Source organism: Hyla sarda, chromosome 10, assembly GCF_029499605.1.
Source record: "Hyla sarda isolate aHylSar1 chromosome 10, aHylSar1.hap1, whole genome shotgun sequence".
NCBI lineage: Eukaryota > Metazoa > Chordata > Amphibia > Anura > Hylidae > Hyla > Hyla sarda.
The window spans coordinates 108,682,187-108,709,524 of record NC_079198.1 but is presented as its reverse complement, the minus strand read 5'-3'; the positions used below and the strand labels follow the sequence as shown (position 1 = coordinate 108,709,524).

At 42.9% G+C, this 27,338-nt stretch overlaps 1 protein-coding gene across 6 annotated transcripts in view; it reads left to right on the top strand.

Moving 5' to 3' along the window:
• LOC130294479 (protein CEPU-1-like) overlaps positions 1–27,338 on the top strand; it is a 721,573-nt gene that overhangs the window by 588,502 nt on the left and 105,733 nt on the right. For all 6 annotated transcript variants that reach the window (XM_056544347.1, XM_056544344.1, XM_056544345.1 and 3 more), the window contains one exon: positions 19,427–19,552. In XM_056544347.1, the coding sequence (XP_056400322.1) occupies positions 19,427–19,552 (126 nt within the window). The remainder of the gene's footprint in view (positions 1–19,426; positions 19,553–27,338) is intronic.

Here is a 27,338-nt window from a genome sequence, read left to right as displayed (position 1 = left end):
AAAAGTAGCTGAGTTGCCCATAGCAACCAATCAGATCACTTCTTTCATTTTTCAGAGTACTCTTCAAGAATGTAAGAAGCGATCTGATTGGTTGCTATGGGCAACTCTGCAACCTTTCCTTTGGACAGGTTTTGATAAATCTCCTCCTTTAACTTTTTTTTACGTCTACAGAGCTGTGTGAGGGCTCATATTTTGTGCAGTTTGTATAGTTTTTTATAGGTATCATTTTGGCTTAGATGGGACTTTCATTGACCAAAAAGACACATTTTTGCACCAGTTTTTTTCCGGTTATGTTGTCAATATATAGGATAAATACCATATTTTAATAGAACAGAACGTTACAAACTTGACTACCAATTATGTAGATTTTTTTGGAATCTTGATTTTTTTTCTATTAAAAAAAAAAGGGAGAAAGGGCTGTACATTCCCTTTTGGTTGTAGGTTTGCTGCTAAGTGTGTAAACCACTGGTGTGGCTGGTATTGATGCCTGAAGACCGGGGCCACTTAATTATTTTGGTATTGTTTACAATTATGTACACACCTTTTTGAGATTTTTTTTTTTAAAGCTTTAAGATATATATTTTGGGCTTAAAACATCTGATAATCTGGTAACATCTGTGTTTGCTTTTTAAGTCCACTTTTTTGGCCCCTTTTTGCACTTATTTTGGTCTTTTTTTCTGGCTACAGCAAATACTGTATTTATGGGAAGTAAAATGGCTGTTTTTGGGCCATTTTATGTCCCAAAAACTGTGTTCGCCAATAGCCTCACAGGGGAAGTTGGAACTTTTATGTAATAACATCTAGTTGTGCAGTCCTTTATCATTTATTAAATAAATAAGAGGTTTAATTCACGATAGGGGCAAAGACATGCATATATAGGTAGGTATCTCCAAACCTCTTAGTTCATGAGAGAGAAGTTCCTGTGGAACAGTCAGAATTCATGTGGGTATAAATTTATTTACATGAATTTCACTGCATGACCCTCACTACATGAACATATTCATCTACAGGAGTTTACTTATTGAGATTTGTTAGTATGAACTTATTTTACTGATTCACCCACAGGAAGTTATCTTGCATGAACTAAGAGGTTTGGCGATACCTACCCTTATGCACGTGTCATTTATATTCGTTTATTTATTAATTTATTCCTACATTCATTGACCTATCTATTTATTTTTATATTTATTTATTCACACAGCTATGTATTCATTTTATCTATTTAATCACATGAACTACCTGGAAGGTTAAATCTAGTGTTTTTATTCAATCAATTTTATGGGTTTGCATGTGCTGTTAGCCACAGGTGTTGCTCCTTTAAGTATATATGTTGTACCGTGGATATTTCATACTCTGGTACCAAATTAACTGTGGTTCATTTACACCTGTAAATAATTACACTAACCCTTTTACATTAAAAATACTTTTTCAATCTTTCTCTTTATTTACCCTTTTTACATAAGTATTCTCTCTTTTCTTTTCCTCATACCTTTCATATAACTCACTATTTTCCCCGTATAAATCAAGTATGTCTGACTATATCTATTTGTTCTAACTCTGATGTATAAATGCCTGACACAGTATAATATGAAATTTTGGGACACTAACTATTAGATTAAAAACACTACCTGCTCAGTGCTATCTGCAGCAGGATTTACTTGGACACAGACTGAAGTATATTCACAAATTCATAAATTGTATATCTGCAGCTAAACTCACAGCAATTGCTGCCTGTGTCTCCATAATTTCTGCACTGACAGTCACTTTCTGACTCCTATCTATCTCTATAATCTTTCTCTCTATCCAATTTCAGTTCTCCTCTTCTCACTATAAAATACTCTCACAGGGGGAGATTTATCAAAACCTGTGCAGAGGAAAAGTTGACCAGTTGCCCATAGCAACCAATCAGATCGCTTCTTTCATTATTTAAAAAAAAAGGCCTCTGAAAAATAAAAGAAGCGATCTGATTGGTTGCTATGGGCAACTGGTCAACTTTTCCTCTGCACAGGTTTTGATAATTCTCCCCCACAGACTTTATTTCTCTATCTGTTACTAAAAAGTTAGTAATTACAACCTCACATCCTCTCTTCCATTGTATTGACACAAATAAGTAGTATTTCCTGCTTCTGCTGCTTTATAGTAGTTAGGACTGCTGTCACTCATTCTATAGTCTCTCATGATTGGCTGCCATACAGAAAGGCCTGACTTCAAGGCATTATAGGGAAGCCCATTGGACCACCACCTGAGGTCATGTGATCCTATCTTCTTATGGTGTCTAAAATGATGACCTAGCTTCCGTTTTGAACAATTTGTCTGAAGCAAAACATTAAAATTTGCCTAAACATTTAGTAAATTGTGACAAAACCGAATTGTGCTAAATTGAATCATTTATTTATCATTAAGAAGTCACACAATGTTTATTAGGCTAGTGTCAGGTTTATTCCTGTTCATTGAGCTTCCTCTGGGGTTGACTTGCTAGTTATGCAGTTTCCTCTCTTGTTGAATTGCTTGTAATGCAGCTCCCTTTTCTGGTGAGTTGCGGGTTGTGCGGATCCTTCTTCAGTTGAGTTGCTGATTATGTGACTTCCTCTTCAGTTGAGTTGCCGGTTATGCGGCTTGCTCTTTGGTCGAGTTGCGGGTAATGCAACTTCCTCTTCAGTTGAGTTGCTTATTATGCCTCAATGGCACAGCCAGACTCATCTTCCTCTCCAGCCATTACACCGAGGCCTCCCCCCTTTATCATTCACTACATTAGCTACCCATTCAGTCCAGAATACAGTACAAAATCCTCAGCCTCACACACAAAGCTCTCCACAATGCTGCACCTCCCGACATCTCCTCTCTCATCTCTGTCTATCATCCAACACGGTCTCTCTGCTCTGCCTATGATCTCACACTAACATCTTCTATAATCCGAACCTCTCACTCCTTACTCCAAGACTTAGCTCATGCTGCATCAGTTCTCTGGAATGCAATCCCTCGATCCCTCAGACTCCACCACAGCATCCACAGTTTTAAAAGTTCCCTAAAGACACATCTCTTCAAGCAGGCCTATAAAATTCCCTAATTGGCTTCCACTACTACTACTAACTTGCCCCTTTTGAGACCTATGGGTCTTGTAAATATCAAAGCTTCATATTTGACAGTTTCCCCCCTACTCTCTATGCACTTTAGACATTTGGAGATTAGCTAGTGACTGTCTCACTCTCCTGTATGTAACCTTTCCTATTTATAAAACATTGTATCAATAAAATAACTTTATGCCTTCTGTCTCAACCCCATTCCACGTAGTCTGTAAGCTCTCGTGAGCAGGGCCCTCACCCCTCCTGTTTGAATAGTTAGCATGTAGTATTGTTATATCTGATACTTGTCTTTATGTGTACCCCAAAATTGTAAAGTACTGTGGAATCTGTTGGCGCAATATAAATAAAATTATTATTATGCAGCTTTCTCTTTGGTTGAGTTGCTGGTTATGTGGCCTTCTCTTCGGTTGAGTGGCTGGTTATGCGGCTTCCTCTTCAGTTGATTTGCTGGTTATGCGGCTTCCTCTTTAGTTGAGTTGCTGTTTATGCGGCTTTCTTTTTGGTTAAGTTGCTGGTTATTTGGCCTTCTCTTCGGTTGAGTGGCTGGTTATGCGGCTTCCTCTTTAGTTGAGTTGCTGTTTATTTGGCTTTCTTTTTGGTTAAGTTGCTGGTTATTTGGCCTTCTCTTCGGTTGAGTGGCTGGGTATGCGGCTTCCTCTTTAGTTGAGTTGCTGTTTATTTGGCTTTCTTTTTGGTTAAGTTGCCGGTTATGTGGCCTTCTCTTTGGTTGAGTGGCTGGTTATGCAGCTTCCTCTTTAGTTGAGTTGCTATTTATTTGGCTTTCTTTTTGGTTAAGTTGCTGGTTATACGGCCTTCTCTTCGGTTGAGTTGCTGATGATGTGTTTTTTTTCCTGGTTGAGTTGCAGGTGAAGTGGTATCCTTTTAGGTTGAGTTGCTGGTTCTGTGGCTTCCTAAAATGTTTGAGTTATGTTTGGTTATGTATATGTCTCTCTAATTGTTCCTAGTTATGCAACTTTTTATGCTGGTTTTCTGGCCTCCAGACCAGTTGAGTTGCTGGTTTTGTACTTTCCTCTCTGGTTGAGTTGATGAATAAGCAGTTTCTTTTCAGATTGGTTATAGGGCTTCCAATCTGATTTAGTTACTGGTTATGTGGCTCACTCTCCCGTTGAGTTGCTGATTATGCAGCTTGCTCTTTGGTTAATCCCAAGTTAAGTATCATCCCCTCCAGTTTAGTTTTCAGCTATATGTCAGCCTCTCCAGCTGCCGGCAGTTTATGCAGCTTCCTTTCTTGTTCAATTGCTGGTTATGCGACTTTTTCCCTAGTTGTTTTGTGTAGCTTCCTCTCCAGTTTAGTTGCTGTCTACTCTCCAGTTGTGTTCCTAGTGATATAATAATAATTTCAGGTTGTCTTTAGTAAAATGTTAATCATTCCAGGTTGTATGTATCTCGCTATGTCTATGATGATATGGCTGCTGCTGTGACCTCTGTCTGTGGTTGCTGCCCCTCTGACACAAGTCCAGTTTCTTCTGATGACTTGGTGCCAGCCGTTCTCGGGGGTGGCATTGACATTGCAGCATTAGTGCCACATTGTTGGATTTTCTAGATCTTCCTGAAAACATCAGGCATCTGGAGGTTTCCAGAGCATGGATTTGGCTGCAGCTCTCATCCATGTCAGGCCTGTAGCCTTTATAATCACTCCAGCTGTTTCTGTTTCATCTCCTGCCTCTCCCGTCAATAACGGCTCGGAGCAGATGGCTTGCTATTGATTATCTCAGCTGCACTGCTCGCCAGTGACAGCACCGCTGGTTGAGACACCTGATAGCCGTAGCGGCGGCAGTAGCGTCTGAAGGTGACCCAATCCCTGCATGTCTGCTTCCTCATAGATAGAATCTCAAAAGTAATGGGGTAGAAATGTTCTGTGGGTTAGAAGGCTTTGAAGTGCCAGTCGCTTTTGCCTGCTGTATATGAATACAATGATGACACTAACACAGAGAATTGTGATTATCATTCTCTGCATTAGTGCAGATTGGCAAAATTGTTCAAATGTTTTGACAAAAGTGGAAGTTTGTGCAACATTTCTTGTGTAAAAACATGGCTTGTACACACTCTGTACATCATCAATCATCACACTGCACATTATTCATCAACCTGCCCACACTGTATGTCATCTGTCATCACATTGCATATGGTCAAACCATCCATAATCATCCCACACACTGTAAATCATCTGTCATGCTTCATCACACCATGCACTGTACATCATCCATCATTACATTGCGCACTGTACATCATCACACTGCCTATCTTTAATAACGACACTGCACACTTGACATCATGTATCATCACAATGCACACAGCACCTCATCCATCATCACTCTTCACACTGTACATAATAAATAATCATGCAACACATGAACAGACATCACCTCATAACATATTAAACATCATGTATCACTTGAGTCTTTTCTCTTCATTTAGTTTTTAATGAATTTCACAATTTATAAAGCTTTTGTGGGCAACACGATTTTGATACCCGGCTCCTTTTATAGGACATTGCTGCCTTATGTACACCCTATGTAAGGCTCGCAGGTAGAAGTCTGTGCCCACTCCTCTCTGAAGCTCCTTTTACAGGCTTATGCAGGCTCACAGGCAAAAGTTTGTGTTTCCTCCTCCCTTGTATAATAACTTTCAGCAGGTTCCTATTCGCTTGTCTCCTGATAGTAATTGAACCTTTAACGCAGATTTTGCAGGTTCAGCCGAGTGCCTTCTCCTACAAACCAAGGAAGGAAAAGACTGATGTCCGTTCACAAGGGACGTAAAAAGCCTGAAGAGTGGGAATCACTGCAGTCACCGAGCTCGGGCGCGTTCAGATGGTTCTTTAAGTGAATTTTACAAATAATTAGGAGTTTGACATTTTCAGCACGGAGATTAGACGTGTAGCCTGGCAGGATCCCCCGGTCCTGCGGGAAAGCCCACTGACAGGCCGCAAGCGAGACAGAGACGTCAGCCCTTCAGTGAAGTGCAGCACGGGTATAAATGCGTCCTGATATCTGCCGCTCGCAGGGTATCTGGGACCACAAGTGGCTGCACTCTGTATCTAGACTATAATCACGGAGGCGGCTGCTGTGCCGTCGCTGATAACCAGTGCTCCCCGAACACGTCCAGTGTTGGAGCCTTATCACTGCGCCGCCTGCACCTCTATCTTCTGCCTTTGTTTTGAGCTCTAACTGCTGATCAAGTATAAGATGAGGAAAATGACGACAGCAGCTCTATTGAGGGTCATGTACAGAGCAGACAGCACTACCACTTAGGCTAAGTTTCCACTTGTTCTTTTTTTCTGGCAGTTTTTGGAAAACTGCCATTGCAGTTTTTGAGCCAAAGCCAGAAGTGTATTCAAAAGGAATAGGACATATAAAGGAAGGACTTACACTTCTCCTCCCTTATGGATCCACTTCTTTCTTGGGCTCAAAAACTGCAGTGGAAGTCTTCCGAAAACTGACAGAAAAAAAAAACAAGTAGAAACTTAGCCTTATGCTTCTCTGTAATGAATATCATAGTAACATAGTTCATAAGGTCGAAAAAAGACCAGAGTCCATCAAGTTCAACCTATATACCTAATGAATCCCTACTGAGTTGATCCAGAGGAAGGCAAAAACCCTCATACTAGAGGTAAAAATTCCTTCCCGACTCCAAGTATGGCATCAGAATAAGTCCCTGGATCCATCTTCTGTCCATTTAAATCTAGTATACATAACCAGGGATGTTATTATTCTCCAAAAATGCATTCAGACCCCTTTTGAACACTTTTACAGAGTTCCCCATGACCACCTCCTCTAGCAGAGAATTCCACTGTCTCACTGCTCTTACAGTAAACAACCCCAATCTGTACTTGTGTAGAAACTTTCTTTCCTCAAGACATAGAGGATGCCCCCTTGTTATAGATACAGTCCTGGGTATAAGTAGATCATGGGAGAGATCTCTGTAAGGTCCCCTGATATATTTATACATAGTTATTTGGTCTCCCCATAGCCTTATTTTTCTAAACTAAATAACCCTAATTCTGATCTTTTTGGGTACTGTAGTCCTCCGATTCCCCGTATTACTCTGGTTGCCCATCTTTGAACCCTCTCCAGCTCCACCTTCTTGTACACTGGTGCCCAGTACTGTACACAGTAATCCATGTGGGGCCTGACTAGTGATTTGTACAGTGGTAGAATTATTTCCTTGCCCCTATTGATGCACCCCATGATTTTATTTGCCTTGGCAGCAGCTGCCTGACACTGGTCACTACAGCTAAATTTACTATTAACTAAGACTCCCAAGTCCTTTTCCACGTCAGTCATCCCAAGTGTTCTCCCATTTAATACATAATCCCAGCCCGGATTTTTTGTCCCCATGTGCATTACCTCACATTTATCAGTGTTGAACTTCATCTGCCTCTTCTCAGCCCAAACCTTCAACCTATCCAGATCCATTTGTAACAGTGCACTGTGCTCTATAGTGTTTACCGCTTTACAGAGTTTAGTATCATCTGCAAAGATTGCTACAAGGTCATTAATTAATATATTAAATAGAACAGGAACCAAGACTGACCCCTGTGGTACCCCACTAGTAACAGTCACCCCATCAGAATAAGTACCATTAATAACCACCCTCTGTTTCCTATCACTGAGCCAGTTACTTACCCACTTGCACACATTTTTTCCCAGTCCAAGCATTCTCATTTTATGCACCAACCTTTTATGTGGCGCCGTATCAAATACTTTGGAAAAATCCAGATATATGAAATCCAGCGATTGCCCCTGGTCCAGTCTGGAGCTCACCTCCTCATAAAAGCTGATCAGGTTAGTGTGACAGGACCGATCCCTCATAAAGCCATGCTGATATGGAGTCATACATTTATTTTTATCAAGATACTACAAAATAGCATCTCTTAGAAAACCCTCAAACAATTTACATGCAACGGAGGTTAAACTAACAGGTCTATAATTCCCAGGGTCACCTTTTGACCACTTTTTAAATATTGGCACCACATTTGTCATGCGGCAGTCCTGGGGAACAGTCCCTGTTACTATAGAGTCCCTGAATATTAAAAATAAGGCTCTGTCTATTAGGGATCGACCGATATCGATTTTTTAGGGCCGATACCAATACTCTGCAACCTTTCAGGCCGATAGCCGATAACTTAAACCAATATTCCGGTATAAGTTATCAGCTATTTCCTCCTCCCCGTCGGCCCCGCAGATCAATGATTGAAAACGGGCGCTTTAAATCAATGAACTGCAGCGGCTTTTGCGGGGCCAGAGACCACCGCCGCCTGCTTCTCTCCCCCTGCCTGTCCTGGGGTCCTCCCTAGTCCAACCACCGCCGCTGTCCCATTGCCTCCCCCATCCCCCGTATTATAATTACCTGTTCCTGGGGGCCCGGCGGCCCCGCTACTTCTGGCTCCGGCAGCGTTTAAAAAAACATTTTGGGGTTATTTTTACTCTCTTTGGCAATGAGTCTTTCTGTTTCAATTTTTTTCTATTTATCTATTTGTATTTACATATTCTACATTTTTCTCTATAGATTTTTGATGCTTCTTCACTGTCGTCCTATTTTAGTAGTTTAAATGCTTTATTTTTGTCATTTATTGCCCCCTTAACATTTTTATTCATCCATATTGGTTTTCTTTTATTTCTGACCCTTTTATTCCCATAAGGTATATACATCTTAGAATTTAAGATATTTTTAAAAGCCTCCCATTTAGTGTCCGTATTCTTGTTTTTGAGGACATCATCCCAATTTATATTGTTAAGGGCTTCTCTGAGTTGATCAAACTTTGCCTTCCTATAGTTCATCGTTTTTGTGGCCCCTCGAGAGATTCCCTTATTGAAGAACAAGTTATAATGTATTATATTATGATCACTATTTCCTAGGTGTCCTTCCACGTGCACATTAGTTACTCTGTCAGGTCTGTTGGTTAATATTAAGTCTAGTAGGTCGTCCCCTCTGGTCAGGTCCTGCACCATTTGGGACAGATAATTGTCTTTAGCTAAAGTCAGAAACCTGTTTCCTTTATGAGATTCACAGGTCTCAGTCTCCCAGTTGATATCATATCAGCTGGAGCTCGGCCCCATTTTAGGACATGGACTATGGAGATCTGGCGCTACCTCTGACCTGCTAATCACATAATGCCAAGACTAGTGGTGCGGAGCATCATGGGAGTTGCAAGGTGCTCCTCTTTGAAAGTTTACTCATTTCCGAGGTCTTCACTGTCTACACATCTCTCTGTTGCACATATGAGCCCCTCAATTGGCCCTGCTGGTGCCGCTTGTTCCCTGTATTTCTTAACGTTTCCACCTTCTTTATTATAAGGACAGTGGCACAGAGTATAGTCTGATCTGTAGTAGCCTAGAGACGCAGAGGAAACGATGCAGCATTTAGCACCAACTTCTTCTTACTATTTACACTTGAGACAAAGTAACTGCACTCCAAGAATGATCAGATCTGCCCCATGGGGTCAGGTGGAGCTTCTTAAAAAGTGGTATGGATGAACACTTTGTCAGGTGCAGTTGCTTGTTGTAGTAGAAATAGTTTCGGTTGAATGATCCATTATCTTGCGATTCCATGTGGAGTGATCATCCTTCTCTTCTCAACTGCTTGTTGTATTAGGGGTAGTTTTGGTTGCAGGGCCTTTTGTCCTGTGATGTCAAGGTAAAGAGGTCCTCCTGTTCTGCTCAGCTAATCCTTGTAATAGCAATAGATTTGGTATGAGTATTCTTTGTGCAGTGATAATTGGGTAAAGCTGTCCTATTGCTCTCCTCAGCTCATTGTAGTAGGAAATCTTTTGGTTAAATAGTCCGTTGTCCTGTGATGTCCAGGTAAAGAGGTCCTCCTGCGCTTCTCAACTGCGTGTTGCAAAAGGGATAGTTTTGCTTGCATGGCCTGTTGTCCTGTGATTTCCAGGCCAACAAGTCCTCCTGCTCAGCTCAGCTACTTGTTGTAGTAAAAATAGTTTTGGTTGAAGGGTCAATTGTCCTGTGATGTCCAGGTGTAGTGACCATCCTTTTACACGCAGCATGCTCACCTTTGTTGAAATAGTTTCACGCTGTGCAGTTATATGGGACACCGTCTGGATAGAGGACTTCTATATTAAACCTTGTGGATGGGATCATGAAGCATGAACAGGGTTAACGGTAGACCGGCTGCGCAGTGACAGACCGTTCCTCTCAATTTCTGCTGATCTGAGCTCTTCACAATCCACATGGGAAACCAGCCGCCCATAAAAAGATAACCCAGAACTTCCTCCTGAAGTGCTGACTGCAGCTCTCTCTCCTCCTACGTCACCTTCACCCTCTTCTCCGATCTCTGCTCCTCAGGGAAGCAAGGACAGTACACTCTGTAAGCCTCTGCCCATCTGCCGGAGGCTCATGGGACATAAAATGAGCTGGGTCTGGGGTCTGTGCCAGTTACAAGGTGCAGAATGTCTGTGTGCACCTGTTACACCCCCCATGACCTGAAAATGCTGTATTCACCACAGGCGTTTGCAATAAGAGCTGTAAAAAAAAAAAAAAAAAATATATATATCTCACATGGTTGTATTGTTTACTGACATCCAGAGCTGAAATCACAATTCTGTACTTCAATAATATCTTATGGGATAAGATGTTAGATCGCGATCTCCGCTGCGGCACCCCAGTCAATTGGTGCACGGAGCGAACTCTGCTCCGTGCCCAATGACTGGCAATGCTGGCCGCCATACCCCCTCCATGGAAGGAGGCGTGACGGCTATGTACTAGCCATCACGCCCCCTCACATAGGCATGAATGGAGGGGGCATGGCGTGATGTCACGGATGCGGAAGCTGCAAGCTTACATGTTCCGGACACCGCTGCTGCCGGCCCGGAGATCGCAGGGGCCCCAGCGGCAGAACCCCTGCGATCTAACATCTTATCCCCTTTCCTTTGGATAGGGGATAAGATGTTTACAGTGGAGTGCCCCTTTTATTGCCTCCCTATCCCTCCACAGCTATCTGTGGCCAAATGGCTTGTTCAATGTCTACCAAAATACCTTTGTCATGACACAGATAATGCTCTCTCAATATTCCTGAACCACCTCACATGCCCAGATAATGTGAAAGAAGTTAGCATCCTCCATTCCACAATGGGGACAGGTTGATAGATTTGCTAGATTTATGGGGGAGTAATAAAGATTATGAAGACACTTAAACTGCATAAGTCTAAAATTAGTATTTACTGACATCAATCTGATATTTTAATTGCTGTCACCCATTGTTCAATGCCTACTCTAATTCCTTCCTTTTCCCATTTTGCCTTAATCTTACATTTCTCAGTTTTACTTAATTTATCCCTCAGTTTATTATAAACGTTTACCATACTCTTTTTAGCTCTATTCCCACTGTACAGCAATTCAAAGAAAGGGTTATTACAATTTCTAAAAGTAGTTGATTCTTAGTGTACCTGCTTAAAATGTGCTCCCTTCCACAATCAAATTCTTTCTGAAAGTCTTCAAATTATCCTTACAGAAGTGAAGTATACAAGTGACCCCCCCCCCCCCTAGTGTTCCAAAACCCATCTTGTCCTATTTTATTTGTTTATTTGCTGGTGCTACTGGACCATACAGTTTTTGCAATGGTAAAGAAGATTTCCTTTATAGATATGAAACATCTCAAAGTCCTGATAGTGAACAAGAAAGCATCAGAATAATGAGTGCAGCTCTGGATGTGACTCGGTGTATAAGATATAATATATCAGCAGAATAGTGAGTGTAGTAGAAGACCTAATATAACATGCAGGTGACTGCAGTATAAGACTTAATATATCAGAATAGTGACTAAAGTATAATCCTGATTCTGCATAGTCAGTTCCCTAAATTGAGGGGTGTTTTACTTTCACTCTATTTTACTGATCAGATTCCCCTGTGGTCCACAGCGTATGTGCGGAGCAATATTCCTTTAAGTGTCTATATACCTTTCCCGCTACGTATATAAATGAGCTGCTGGAAATAATTCTTGCAGGAACACCAGTGTTACGAATGAAGCTTAAACTTTGGGATTGATTCCATTTTCTGCAGCTTTGTGACGGACACAGAATGATGGATGAGAAGCTGACGTTGCGGCCGTTCTGCACCCTTGTGAAGAATTTATATTGTGCTACAAAAGCAAAGTCACAGACTCCTGAATGATTAAGGACAATGATGCATCCTGTGTAAATCATCCTGGCATTCACCTTTCCCGGTATTAGGGTGAGCTGCTGGGATGGTGGGTGTCTATGAATGGGAAGACCCCACACAGAGAGGCTGCTGCAGGAAATGGAAGCTTATCCCCTACTGTAAAAAGATATAGTGAAACCCCATACCAGTGTTTCCCAACCAGTGCCTCCAGATGTTGCAAAACTACAACTCCCAGTATGTCTGGACAGCCTTTGGTTGTCCAGACATTCTAGTTGTAGTTTTGGAGGCAACCTGGTTGGGAATCACTGCCCCATACGGATGGACTGCTGCAGGAAAGAGAGGCCTGTCCTTAACAGGGGTACAGTATTGTCAAGTCCTTCTGCTTACTTACCTCCCAAATAATACACAAGAATTGATTAAATTGGCCACAGCAGCCATTTTATTAACATTAAACAAACATGATAAACATGCCATCAACATGACCTGGCCAAGAAGAGGTCCTCGGAGCCTAACAAGTCCACTGGCGGCCCCCCACAGATTGCGCACACAGATTCTTTACCTCCAGCCGATCCCCCCCCCCCCCCCACTGGCTCAGAGGCACAACCATAATGAACCTGCATGCACAACCGAGAACTAAGCCTCCCATCCTTCTTTAAGTCTTCCTGGAACCACCAGCCATTAACCCCTTCCTCCACGGAGTCCAGAACCAACTTGGGTACCCTCCACCACATTTATAACTTCTTCCTATTGATCCCAACTCAGAGGACCCCTTGCCCCTACCCCCCCCCCCCGACTGCTGCGACAAAATGCAAGCCCCCTGCGACCCACAATCCACTCTAGGTACCCCCAAGTGCACCAGAAGGAACCCCCACCATCACCACGAAAGACCCATCCCTACAACTGAACAGGAAGGATGTAAGTAAAAAAAAATATATAGAAAACAAACAGGGCAGGACAAAGGGGCAGGCTGGTGGAAGATTCACCTTTCACAACTGGAAGACCACAAAATGGCTGCTCCAGCTGCCCCCTCACTGCTTTATGTAGCCTACCACCCAAAACCCCCACCCTTTTCACCCACTCCTTACTCCCCTCCTTTCAGCCAATCACCTCTGTCCCCTACCTACAGCTGCACCCCCTCTTTCCAGCTCCCAACCCCCTGACCTGCATCTCACTCCTAAGTCAAAATTAACTCTTTCCTACCCAGTCCTGCCAAACCCTGTCATGAGGGCCTTCCCTTAGCTTCGCTTTAGTCCGGCCTAACTATTGAGAGATGTGGTGAGTTTTCTCCTTTCTGCAGTTGTTATCTTATGCCTATTGACTGCTTTAGAAGGCTTCATATGACCACAGCTGATGGGCAGCCCTATGAGTTAAGGCTTGTCCAAGTCACCTCTCAGGGGATCCCTTAACAGAGCGCGCTTCCCTGTCTGTGGCTTCTGTGCTGTTTGGTCACTGTCAATATCAGACATACAGGAATCTCCTCTCTGGATATCTCTGTACACAGCTTGTCTGGAGCTTTGGGTAAATGTTTATTCTCCTCCTTATATCTGCAGCCTCCGCACTTTCTTTATAATACAAGATAAACACATTGACCAGAGAAGACATAGCACAGGGTGGACAACTCCTCCATCATCCCAGCTGAGTAAAGCACACATACATATACAGGACATTATGTGAAACTGCAGACACATTAACTGATATTGTTTCTGCTAGAAAAAGTTTGTTTATGGCTATAACCGCAGTGTATCGTACAAACTGCACTGCACCCTGTGAACCTCCATTTACACCACAAACCTCACTGTGTTCTACAAAGCCTAAGTGTGTCCTACAAACCTCTGTTTACCCAACAAACTTCAGTGTATCTTGTGAACCTCTATTTAGCCTAGAAACCACAGTGTGCCCAAGAAACCTCGGTTTACTCTACAAAACCGCAGTGTGTCCTACAAACTTCTGTTGACTCTACAAAACCTCATTTTCTTCTACAAACCTCTGTTGACTCTACAAGTTTGAGTATTCTCTAAACCTCTAACGTAATGTGGTGGGGACCTATACTGCCAGCCTAATGTGGGGAACTATACTGCCAGCCTAATGTGGGGGAACTATACTGCCAACCTAAGTCCTGTTCTTTCTACTCTATAGGAAGGTCTGACGTGAAGTGGTAAGGTTGGAACATATGTCTGCTCTGACAAGTTTATCACGTAAGTTGGGTGCCCTTTTATTGCAGATAAGTGGTGGATTTTTGTACTCATCAACTCTGGGAAAAGATCTATTCAGGAGATACCAGTATTTTTTGACCACATTATCTATTTTGTAGACTAAGGGATGGAAATTCCTGACAAATGGAATCTGTGGTGTGCTGGAAGAAGTTCTGGTAGAAGGGGCTCTTGCTTCCTCCAACACACTCTCTCTGGGTACCCCCAATCCATTAAATGTATTCTCTAGGTCATTGAGTCTTATTTCCCTCTTACTTGGATCACTTACAATTCTCTTAATCCTCTGTTGTTGGGCTCTTGAGAGTGATCGTTTAACAGCTCTAGGATGTGAGCTGGTAAAATGCAGCAGACTTTGACCTTAGACTTTGACCCAATAACGATGCCGTGGGCTCAATACCTCTTTCATCTTCAATAGATGTGTAAAGGCTAACAACATCGATGGTGACAAGCCATGTATCTCCTGAAACATCATGAATGTCTTTCAATATATTGAGAAAGTGAGAGGTATCTAGTAAAAAAGCCTCAGTATTTTTCACCAATGGAGTGAGACATTTTTCAAGGGTCACAGGCAGTGGTGAGAGTACTGAGTCCACGGAGGCCACGATAGGTCTGCCTGGGGGGTTTATAGGATCTTTATGAACCTTTTGGGAGTATATAAAATACAGGTGTAATAGGAAAATCATTATTAAGGAAAGTGTGCATTATGGTGGCAATCACTCCTTGTTGTAAAGCTGCTTTAAGAAAACTAATAGCCTTTTTCTGATCTCAGGTAAGGGATCCCTTGTAAGTTTCTTATTGGTCACAGTGTCAGAAAGTTGTCTTTCTATCTCATGTCTATACATGGAGGTATCCATCACTACCAGTGAATCCCCCCTTATTGGCAGGTTTGATTGTAATATTTTTATCTCTAGATAGTATATTAAGGGCTGAAGATTCACTGGTAGTGAGATTCCGGAACATGTTGAAATGTCCCTGTTTGATCTCCTTACCTAGGGTTTAAACTTCACTCTTAACCAAATGAATGAACATTTGAACTGGGTGATTAGATTTCAGAGGGTTACATTTACTTTTAAATTTTAAACCCACTCTCCATCAAGTTCCGGCAACGAACTATCGACGTCACAACGTCAAGGCCGTCCCCCTTTTCCAAGACAGAGGCGAGGACACCGTGGAGACCAAGGAGCAGTGCGGGACACCATCATAGGAGATCCGGAAGGAATGGTGATCACCCGGTCGCAGGTACGGGACAATCTTTAGTATATAACATGTGACCTATAAGAAACTTACAAGGGATCCCTTACCTGAGATCAGACAAAGGGTTATTACTTTTCTTAATTCAGCTTAAAGCAAAATACTGAGGCTTTTTTTACTAGATACCTCTCACTTTCTCAATATATTGAAAGACATTCATGATGTTTCAGGAGATACATGGCTTGTCACCATCAATGTTGTTAGCCTTTACACATCTATTGAACATGAAAGAGGTATTGAGTCCACGGCATGGTTATTAGGTCAAAGTACATATGGTGACAGACAAAAGGAGTTCCTGATGGGACTACTCAGACTGATACTGTTTGAAAATGACTTCATGTATGGTGATACTTTCTATCTGCAGCAACATGGATCAGCAATGGGGGCGAACGTGGCCCCTCCCTGCGCTAATGGGTATATGGCACATTTTAAAAATACCCACATCTACACAAATGATCTTTTCTGCAAACATGTTATTTGCTGGAAAAGATATATAGATGAAATTTTTTGCGTGTGTGAGGGGCCACTTTTCTAGGCACCCTAGTCCTAAAAAATGAAAATGGGGTTTAGAAAATCCATTGACTGCAATAATCTGCTGCATTTTACCAGCTCACACCCTAGAGCTGTTAAACAATCACTCTAAGAGCCCAACAACAGAGGATTAAGAGAATTGTAAGTGATCCAAGTAAGAGGGAAATAAGACTCAATGACCTAGAGAATACATTTATTGAACGGGGATACCCAGAGAGAGTGTATGAAGAAGCAAGAGCCCCTTCTACCAGAACTCCTTCCAGCACACCATGGATTCCATTTGTCAGGAACTTCCATCCCCTATCCTACAAAATAGATAACGTGGTCATAAAATACTGGTATCTCCTGAATTGATCTTTTCCACTGCTTATCTGCAATAAAAGGGCACCCAACTTACGTGATAAACTTCAGAGCAGACATAGGTTCCAACCTTATCACTTCACGTCAGACCTTCCTACAGAGTAGAAAGAATGGGACTTATCCATGTATACATTGTGCCCAATGCAGTCACATAATTAAGGGTGACATTCTTCAAAACCCCCAGAGTGGTGAAAATATTAAAATCAAGTCCTTCTATACATTTGACTTTAAAAATGTGGTAAATTCCATCAAGTGTCCATGCAGTCTCTTATATGTTGGGAAAACACACAATGCCCCTCAATTACTATTGTAAACCCGACATGTTTTGTCGGGTTGTGCGCCAGATTCTGTCCCATTGCGCCAGAAATTGTGTCTGCGCCAAATTTTGCGCCAGAATTTGCACCAGAATTAAAAAATACCCAACCAACTTTCCATTTTGCTAGGAAAACCCGAAAAGGGGCGTGACCGCCAGGGAATGGGTGCGTGGTCTCCGAAAAGAGGAGTGTTCCCGACATTTTCACAAAAAAACAACATATTAACTAAGGTTTCTACATAAAATGTGGTGGATTTGAGCTGAGGAAAACCCCACGGACCAGAGCATGTGTAAAAAAAAAAAGCAAAGTGTAGGGAAAGTGGAAAATGTAGGGAAACGTTAGTAAATACCGTGGAAAATAAATTGCAGGGAATTAAAACCCACAAAGAAAACCACACTCCACTCTTAGTAAATGAGGGCCAATGTGTATATATGCATGTGTCATCATCTAGGTAGATCAGTTGATGAGGGCCACGAGTTGGCCGAAACGTGTCCTCTGTTTCGCTACTATGCTGTATGCATGTTATCTATGCGGAATATGCTAATAAACACTTGAGGTGATTAAGCATCCACTTGTGAGTGCCGGGATTTCTTCTACCTGCTACAGACGTTTACCTGTCCATGTGCACCATGCCATTGGGACTAGTGCTGACTCCCTCAACCTTTGCTTAAAGAGTAGCTATCATAAACTAATCTGTCCCTAAAAGCCTCCAGCATCTGTCTCTGACTAATCTTAACACTAATCCTGGCATATATTTATTTCAACGCCCCCCCCCCCCCTTTGTACCTCTATTTAGGTTTATCAGCCTTCACAGTCATCGGTGGTCCAGTGAGTGAGGAAGTGGGCGTGGCCCAGCAGACTCAACGTCATCTGAAACCGGGACGGGTTCCGCCCTTCTTCCTTTCTCCGTCTCCTCTCTCTGTCCTCTATCTGAGTTATACTACAGCTTGTGCGCTGCAATGAGAAGGGGGAGATGCAAGGGGCAGGGATATTTAAATTAGGTATGTCGCATGCGTTCGTGTTTCATATACAGGCAGAGAGCGAGCTGAGGACGCGCTTTCCGGACCACACTATCAGGCCAGCAGTGGTCCGTACGTGCCCGACGTGGGGGGGGGGGGGGGGGGGAATGATTCCTGGACAATTTAGGGTCACACCTAGTGGCCAGGATTTAAACTGTAAATAAAAGTATGAAAGGGAGATTTTTTTAAAATAAATTATATATATTACAAACATTTTTTATTTATGCATAATCTAGTTAATTAAAAAAGTTATGTTTAATGAGAGTACCCATTTAAGGTGATGGTATATACTGGCAGCAAAGTTAGGTGCGGGGAGGTGGATACAGGAGGAAGGGCGATTTTTTTTCCCAGTTCACAAACCCTTCCACAATCGGCTCCTCTGTGCTTGGTCCATTAGCGAGTGCTGGATAAGACACCACATGGAGACCACTTCCACCTGCAGGAATTTCTGTTCTTTCTGCACTGATAATAAAAGCTTTTGTTACACTGAATGGAAGATTTAGTCGTTCTCCATGTGATGTAGGGATAATATCCAGCTGCACACTTTACTCTTCTGTGGAGGAGATTGACCTCTGTGAGTGTGCATGAGCAGTCTGTGGATTACAAGAGATAACCATACGCACCTAAGGCCTGGAGCTGCATGATACTGTATTAACTACATGTACTATACTGTAATAAATGCACAAACTGTACTTTAATAACTACACAAACTGTACTTTAATAACTACACAAACTGTAATTTAATAACTACACAAACTGTACGGTAATAACTACACAAACTACTAAACAAACCTCTGTACTACCCCATCCTGTAATGGCTGTGCCCCTCCTATTCCTTAAAGGAGAACTCCAGAACATAAAAATTGTCCCCCATAGTGCCGGCAGTAAAAAAAATAAAGATGTACATACCTTCCTCCGCTCCCCCCGGGGCCTCCGGTATCTGGCTCCGGTCTCCGCCGTGATCCACTTCCTGGTTGCTGGTGGTCGGATGAATCATACTGCGCTCAGCCAATCAGCAGCTGCAGCGAAGTCAGACTCGGCTGGCGATAGGCTGAGCGGCAGTGTGACGTTTTCGGCCCCGGCCGCAGGTGCCAGTGTAGTGAAGAATTTTGTGTCCTGACGCGTTTTCACACTGCCGCTCAGCCTATCGCCCGCCGAGTCTGACTTCGCTGCGGCTGGTTATTGGCTGAGCGCAGTATGATTCATCCGACCACCGGCAACCAGGAAGTGGATCACGGCGGAGACCGGAGCTGGTTACCGGAGGCCCCGGGGGAGCGGAGGAAGGTATGTACATCTTTATTTTTTTATTGCCGGCAGTATGGGGACAATTTTTATATTCCGGAGTTCTCCTTTAATGACTGCACATAGCTATCTGGTACTGACTGCACTTTGCCATCCTATAAGGACCACACCCAACCATTCAGAACTGGCTGCACTTCATCATCCTGTAACAACAGCCATCATACAAGCATTGCAGTGCGAACTTCTCAGATCTAATGTTTATGTTTTTTTTGTGTCTTGCAGTCCCTCCTACAATAGTGGAGATCTCATCGAATATTGTTGTCAATGAAGGAAATAATGTCAGTCTGAACTGCATTGCTACAGGGAGGCCTGAGCCAGTGGTGAACTGGAGATACTTGTCACCCAAAGGTAGGTAACTAAGCTCTGCGCAGTACAGACATGTGAAGATCATAAATATAGAGCATTGGGAAAGTTTTCAGACCAGTTTGGTATTATTTTAATCGTATGGACCTACAGAATAAAAATAACATGTCATTTTTACCGAAAAGTGCACTGTGTAGAATCGGAAGCCTCCAAAAGTTACAAAATGGCATTTTTTTTATTTTCAATTTTGGCCCACAAATAATGTTTTTTTTTGTTTTGCCATAGTTTTGTGGTGAAATGACTGGTGTCATTACAAAGTACAATTGGTGATGCAAATAACAAGCCCTCATATGGGCTTGTAGAGAAAAAATAAAAAGCTTATGATTTTTAGAAGGTGAGGAGGAAAAACGAAAGTGCAAAAATGAAAAAACCCTGGGTCCTTAAGAGGTTAATAAAAAATTAATTAACCCCTTCCCTAATAAAAGTTTGAATCACCCCCCCCTTTACCATTTTTTAAATAAAATAGTTTAATAAAAAATAAACACACATGTGGTACTACTATGTGCTTAATTGTCTGATCTATTAAAGGGGTATTCCAGGAATTTTTTTTTTATTTGACTTTGCTACAGCGGGCTGTAAAGTTAGTGTAGTTCATAATATAGTGTCTGTAGCTGTGTGTGACGGTTTTCTCACAATTCTTCTGTGATTTTCACTCCAATTTTTATTTTTATCAGCATACAAAATGACTGTTGTCTCAGATTTTTTCCAGCTTGCAATGCAGCCGAGACATAACATCACTAGTCAGCTGATGACAGGGAGCCTGTCTGCTTCAATGAGTGGAGGGATCGCTTGGTGGGAGGGAGGTCAATCTACAACAGCTGTAGGCACCCTGATTGAAAACCACAGGTCTTTTGATGGATGCAGCTCATTTATATTCCAATGGGTGGGGTGGCTGATGTGTGGGAGGGAGGAAAATGGAATTGTGGGATTTGAAGTAAAAAAAAGAAAAGTCAAACAGGAAATACTGGTTCACAAAAAGCTAGCCACAGTGTTATGGTAATCTCATTACATTTAGCCCCAAGACAAGTGCAGATCCTTCCTAAGCATGTCCCATACTGTCTGCTAGGTACGTACTAAAATCACCTTATGGTGGATAACCCCTTTAAAATATAAGGTTGGTTAAACCGCACAGTTGATGGCGTACATGTAATGAAATATCACAGTCCAAAATTTAGCATTTTTAAAAACTTCAGACCACAGCGCAAAAAAACGAGCCCTCTTATAGCCCTGTATGTGGAAAAATATAAAAAGTTATAGGGGTCAGAAGAGGACAACTTTAAGCATACTAATTTTGGTCCATGTAGTTATATTTTTTTTTAAAGTAGTACCGTATATGCCGGCGTATAAGACGACTGAGCGTATAAGACGACCCCGAACTTTTACAGTTAAAATATAGAGCTTGGGATATACTTGCCGTATAAGACTACCCCTCCTACCGCGATGTACAGTACATTGTAGTTTCCCCCCATATTAAGTAGGCAGTATAGTTCCCCCACATTAGGTAGGCAGCATGTTCCCCAACATTAGGTAGGCAGCATGCTCCCCCACAATAGTTGGCAGCTCCCCCACATTAGGTCGGCAGCTACCCCCCACAATAGTCGTCAGCTCCCCCCACAATAGTCGGCATCTCCCCCCCACAATAGTCGGCATCTCCCCCCCACAATAGTCGGCATCTCCCCCCCACAATAGTCGGCATCTCCCCCCCACAATAGTAGGCAGCTCCCCCCCACAATAGTAGGCAGCTCCCCCCCCCCACAATAGTAGGCAGCTCCCCCCACAATAGTAGGCAGCTCCCCCCTCCCACAATCGTAGGCAGCTCCCCTCCCCCAAAATAGTAGGCAGTTCCCCCACAATAGTAGGCAACTCCCCTCCCCCACAATAGTAGGCAACTCCCCTCCCCCACAATAGTAGGCAGATCCCTCCCACACAATAGTAGGCAGTTCCCCCACAATAGTAGGCAGCTCCCTCCCCCACAATAGTAAGCAGCTCCCCCTACATTAGTAGGCAGCTCCCCCCCACAGACATACAACTTCCAGCCATATAGAGTGTATGGCTGGAGGCTGTATGTCTGTGTACTGCCCCCCACAGTGTTCCGGTCACCACTCCTCCGGCCCGGGGTCACAATCTACTGCTATGGCCTATGGACCATAGCAGCACTCCCGGGACCGGAGGAGCGGGGATCGGAACACCAGGCCCCGGCAGGCGCTCGTCCTCCTGCGCCTCTATGGTTGTACGCACTATGGTTGTCTTATGTCTCTGTAATGACTCCTCCCAGTCTGGTCCGAGGGGTCCCACTTTTCTAGTTTCTGGCAAAGCTTGTAGCTGCTTTGGTGATGCCCCAGCCTATCCTGTCTGTTTTTTCTCTGGCCAATCCTGTGTCCTAGCCTTCAGTGTTCCCCTAGTCTTTGCCTGTATAAGAACATTGGGGATGAGGAAAAGTTGCCCAGTTGCCCATAGCAAACCAATCAGTTTGCTTTATTCATTTTTGAGAGGTCCAAAAAATGAAGGAAGCTAACTGATTGGTTGTTATGGACAACTGGTCAATTTTTCCTCTACACAGGCTTTGATAAATGTACCTCTTTGTTTCTGCCGCTAGCATTCTGAATTGTATTTTGCTATCTGGTATTCTGACTTTGGCCGTGTTTCCTGGATTCAATCACTTGCTTTCTGATTCAGCATCTCTCTGGTTCTCTCGGTTCTGACTTTGGCTTGATGTCTCTGATTTATCTGTTTGTTTGCACCCCTCTGTATTGTTAGTGTACGTTATCTTTTTGTATTCCTGACGAATTCCCTGACCTATGACTGATATCTTTTTTTAGGAATATTTATATACTCTCTATAGGTCCAACCTGCACTAGAAGGAAAATCAATGGGTTTTATGCTACTTATGTTCTGCCCCTGACTGTGTTTGTAACGGCTTCTATGGATGGGGACCCAGGAAACATCTCTCTCAGGAGCAGTAAGGTGTTATTAATACTTCAAGGATCTCCCTTAGGAGCAGGGTTTATACTCTATTTAGGTTCCATCTCACTATTTACTGTGTTCTCCCACAATTTCCGTACTCGGTCTACATTACAGTGCAGATACAGGGTCTGTATGAAGGTGGCTGACTATCTCTGTGGACATTGTGATGCTGGCCATTAGATGTCACATTTGTGTTCTGATAAGACTATGTAGGAAGTTGCTTTGGAGTTGGAGTGTATTTTCCGGGGGTGTAAGATCCTACATGTCTTACATCCCAGAACCCTGTGTACTGTTGTATTGGTCGTTTGGCTCACGCCATCCCCTACCATGCTCAGAATGGCGGATGTTTTCCTCCATGGTCAGCTGGGCTCTTGGAGCCATATCTTCTCTCCGTTTGGTTGTACAAACATGTTAGCAGATGGGAGATTGGTGGTCCCGCTGCCCTTGACTCATTTGGAAAGTTGTCACCGGAAAATGTTGCCAGCCATAAGAATTGGCAATAGCTGTGAAAAACATAATGATGAGGGAGCGTGCTCGACCCGGAGGTGTTTACAGGAGCCATTGTTACACGCTTTTAATTGAGTATTGCACATGTGATTAACCTTGTGTGACTATTGCTAAACCACATTTTCATCGGGTAGATTTCACATATTATTCTCCTATTACCAGAAAGCAGAGAAATCCAAAGTCCTGAGTTTGCAGCTTGTTTCTACTATAAGAAATGTAAATAAGACAAACATAAGCCCATAAAAAAAAATCCACTGGACAGGCCAAGACCATCAGTCTGCTAAACTTTAAAGGGGTACTCCGGTGGAAAACTTTTTTTTTTTAAATGATCTGGTGCCAGAAAGTTAAACAGATTTGTAAATTACTTCTATTAAAAAATCTTTCAGTACTTTTTAGCAGCTGTTTTCTACAGAGGAAAATCTTTATTTCCTGCCCGTATCAGGAACTGTCCAGAGCGGGAGAAAATCCCCTTTGCAAACCTGTGCTGCTCTGGACATTTCCTGACACGGAAAGAGGTGTCAGCAGAGAGCACTGTGGACAAGACAAAAAAGAAATTAAAAAAGAAAATAATTTCCTCTGTAGCATACAGCTGCTAAAAAGTACCAAAAGGATTAAGATTTTTTAATAGAAGTAATTTACAAATCTGTTTAACTTTCTGGCACCAGTTCATTTAGTATAAGGAGCACTGCTGGAATAAGTCATGTGAGGGCAACATTGGTGCTGGAATTACCATGTGAGGAGAGTGCCAGTGCTAAATTCAGCCACGTAAGGAGAACACCATGTACTGATTTCAGCCATGTGAGGAGATTGCTGTGCTGGTATCAGTCATGTGAGGGTAGTGCCGGCAGCCCCCAAGCCTTATTCTTGATATCTCATGCCAATTAAGGATGTCCTTTCTCTTGGGGAGACAGACACCAATGCTGAGGAGTGGGGGGATTCCTCTAACCCTTCCTGCAAGTGTACAGTAAGTGCTCTTCTTTCTCGTTACATTGATGCACAGCCTATATTATTCACCCCCTTCAGACTGCCTCGTGTGTGCTTTCCTTTCTATCTACAGATGGTGTAATCTGTCCTTCCTGATAACCTGGATATTTTCCCCTCCTCCACCCCTCCTTTTTTCACTCTTTTTCAGCTTCTTGGCGGTTTTGCAAAATCGCAGCATGTTGTGCCTATGGCTTTTTCTCCATGAATTTGTGGTGTTTTTCTCTCATAGAAGTCTATAGAAGTTGAAAAAAAAAACGCCAAGAAAAACGCATGTGGGTTTTAGCTTTGTTGTTTTTGCAGGCGGTTTTTATTCTTTTTTGGACTTTAGCGATCCCAAAATAGTGATGGAGATACCTTTTTTTTTTATAAAGAATTCGTAGGGTACCATTAAAAAAAATTATAAAAAAGATACAGTAGTGATGGAGAAAATTGTATTTAACAAAATTTATCTTTTTTATAACAAATTTTTTATTCATTTTTAAACAGGGATCAATTTAAGTGTGCGGGCAGGGCCCTAAAAATATAGCCGACAATAATAAAAATGTAGTGTGTGTGTGTTTTTCTTTTTTAAATTTTTTAGATAATACTACTACCCCCAGCATGTTACACACTGTTCCATGATGGGAGTAGTAGTACTTGTACTAATTGACAGATCGCCCAGAGTCCGTTGCGATCCTCCTGTATAATTTATAGATACGGCCGGCCACCCTTCTATGGTCCCCTGCACTGACGTATATATACACCTATTCATATTTCCCACAGAGAGCTGTGATCACAGCTCTCTGCGGGAAATATGAATAGGTGTATATATAGGTCAGTGCAGGGGATATAGAAGGGCGGCCGGCCGCATCTATACATTATACAGGAGGATCACAGAGGGTATCTTTCCTTAACTGCAGGTACTACAGCTCCCAACATGGAGCGCACTCTGCTCAATGCTGGCAGCTGTAGTACCTGCATTAATAGACAGATCGCAACAGGTGTCAGAAGTTACACTCGCTGAGATCTGTCTATTAATGCAGGTACTACAGCAGAGTGTGCTCCATGTTGGGAGTAGTAGTATTTGCAGGTCATCCTATCACAGAGATACGGAGCGGCTTTCTTCTGTGCTCCGCATTTCTGCACTATACTCTGGCCAGTGATATGAAACAATGATGTTCTATTCATATCACTGGCCGGAGTATAGTGCAGAAATGCGGAGCACAGAAGAAAGCCGCTCCGTATCTCTGAGAGCTGTGATTGGCTGCAGCCATCCGGCCAATCCCCACTCTGGGTGGAAAATATGAATGAGTGAGGTGAATTTCTATTCTAGTACAGAACAGAGATGTGAGCACTATATAGAGCCGCTCTGCATCTCTGCAATAGATAGGATGATCGCATTGGGTGTCAGGAGTGATACCTGCTGTGATCTGTCTATCAGTACAGGTACTACTACTCCCATCATGGAACATTCTGTTCCATGCTGGGAGTAGTAGTACTACCTAAAAAATTTAAAAATAGAGAGTAAAAAAAGTTTTTTTTTGGTACCCAACAAATTTAGAAAAAAACGCCAAAGGGACCAAAAAATGCAATTTACACTCAAATGCAAAAAATGCCAGAAAAAACGTCAGACGCAAGAAATTGCTCTGGGGTTTTCTGGCGTTTTTTCAGTGAAAAAAATGCAGGAAAAGAAACCAAGTGGGATCCTAGCCTAAGGAATGCTGCAAGAAGATGGCTTCTGGCTATGCATAAAGTCAATCCACCTTTTTGTGAATTTTGATTGCAACTGTATATACTCTGTCTTGTAGTATTTAAATGAAGATCATGCTGGTTCCTTTAAAGGACATATATCCCCTTTCCTGATGAGAGACAGATACTGGATCATGTTCTTTTTTTTCCCATGTATTTTTATTTCATGATTTTAATTTTTTTATTTCCTTTTTTGCACATTATTAAGTGGGCTGCCATTTTACGGTTTAAAAGCATTTAGAGATATGCTTTACTGCAGGACCCATGGACTATAGTCAACAAGAGACAGGACCTCTCCCATTAAAATGAATTGAAAATGCTAGTGGGCATTCTCTGTGACCTTTTCAGAGGTCATTCTACAGGAAGGAGGGGATTCTAATATCTGCCATGAATAGTGGCAGATCCAGTGTTATCTCTTTACTGGTGTCACCTTTTACTGTATTCCTGTCTGTGATAAAAAGGAAGGCTTTACTGGGAAAAGATCTGTACAGAATAGGAAGTCTTAGCTCAGGAGGTCTTTTTTTGATGACACGTTACCTTTGCCTGAAAAAATTGATTTTTCTCCCAATATATCTGAGCTGCCACATTTACATTTACTTACCTCCGGCCACTCCCCTGATGATGCTGGTATTGCTCTCCCATCCTCTGTCCCCAATCTTCCTTCTGCTTCTAGGGCCCGACACGTCACACTGTGGTCAGCTAATCGCTGGCTGCAGTGAAATTTCTGAGTCTGAGTGTGATTTGAGTGTGAGTCTCAGTGTGATTTCACAATAGAAAAAAGGCTCACACACACTGTAATACTGCAATAATTCTTCTTTCTTTATGTAAGTATTCTTCAGTAATACAACAAAAGCAAAGAGCAGAAAATAATAGTCGCCCTCCTTTGTCAAGCATGGTGCACATTCCCATCACCAACATACATAGTCTAAACCTCTGGCGAGATTTCAATTCTAAAAACATGCAAAAAAGTACAAAAAATACAATATAAAAACAATGTACAGTGACCCCTCGACATACGATGGCCCCGACATACGATAATTTCAACATGCGATGGTCTCTCAGAGGCCATCGCATGTTGAAGGCAGCATCAACATACGATGCCTTTGTATGTCGGGGCCATCGCATAAACGACTATCCGGCAGCGCTGACTGCTTCAGCTGCCGCCGGATAGCCGTTTACGGTGCCCCGTGCCCTGTGCTGATGATCACTTACCTGTCCTCGGGGCTCCAGCGCGTCCTCTTCCGGATCCTCTGCATCGTCGGCGTTCTCCATCGACATCATCACGTCGCTGCGCATGCCGTCCCGTCATCCAATAGGAGCGGCGTGCGTAGCGACGTGATGGCGGCGACGGAGAGCGCGGATGTCGGGGAAGCAGAGGCCTTGCCGGAGCATCGGGGACATCTCGGGGACACGGTGACAGCGATGGATGACGACATCCCGGGCAGCGGTGACGGTCCGGAGCGGCGGGGACAGGTGAGTACAACTTCCTCTAACAGTGGTCTACAACCTGCGGACCTCCAGATGTTGCAAAACTACAACACCCAGCATGCCCGGACAGCCAACGGCTGTCCGGGCATGCTGGGTGTTG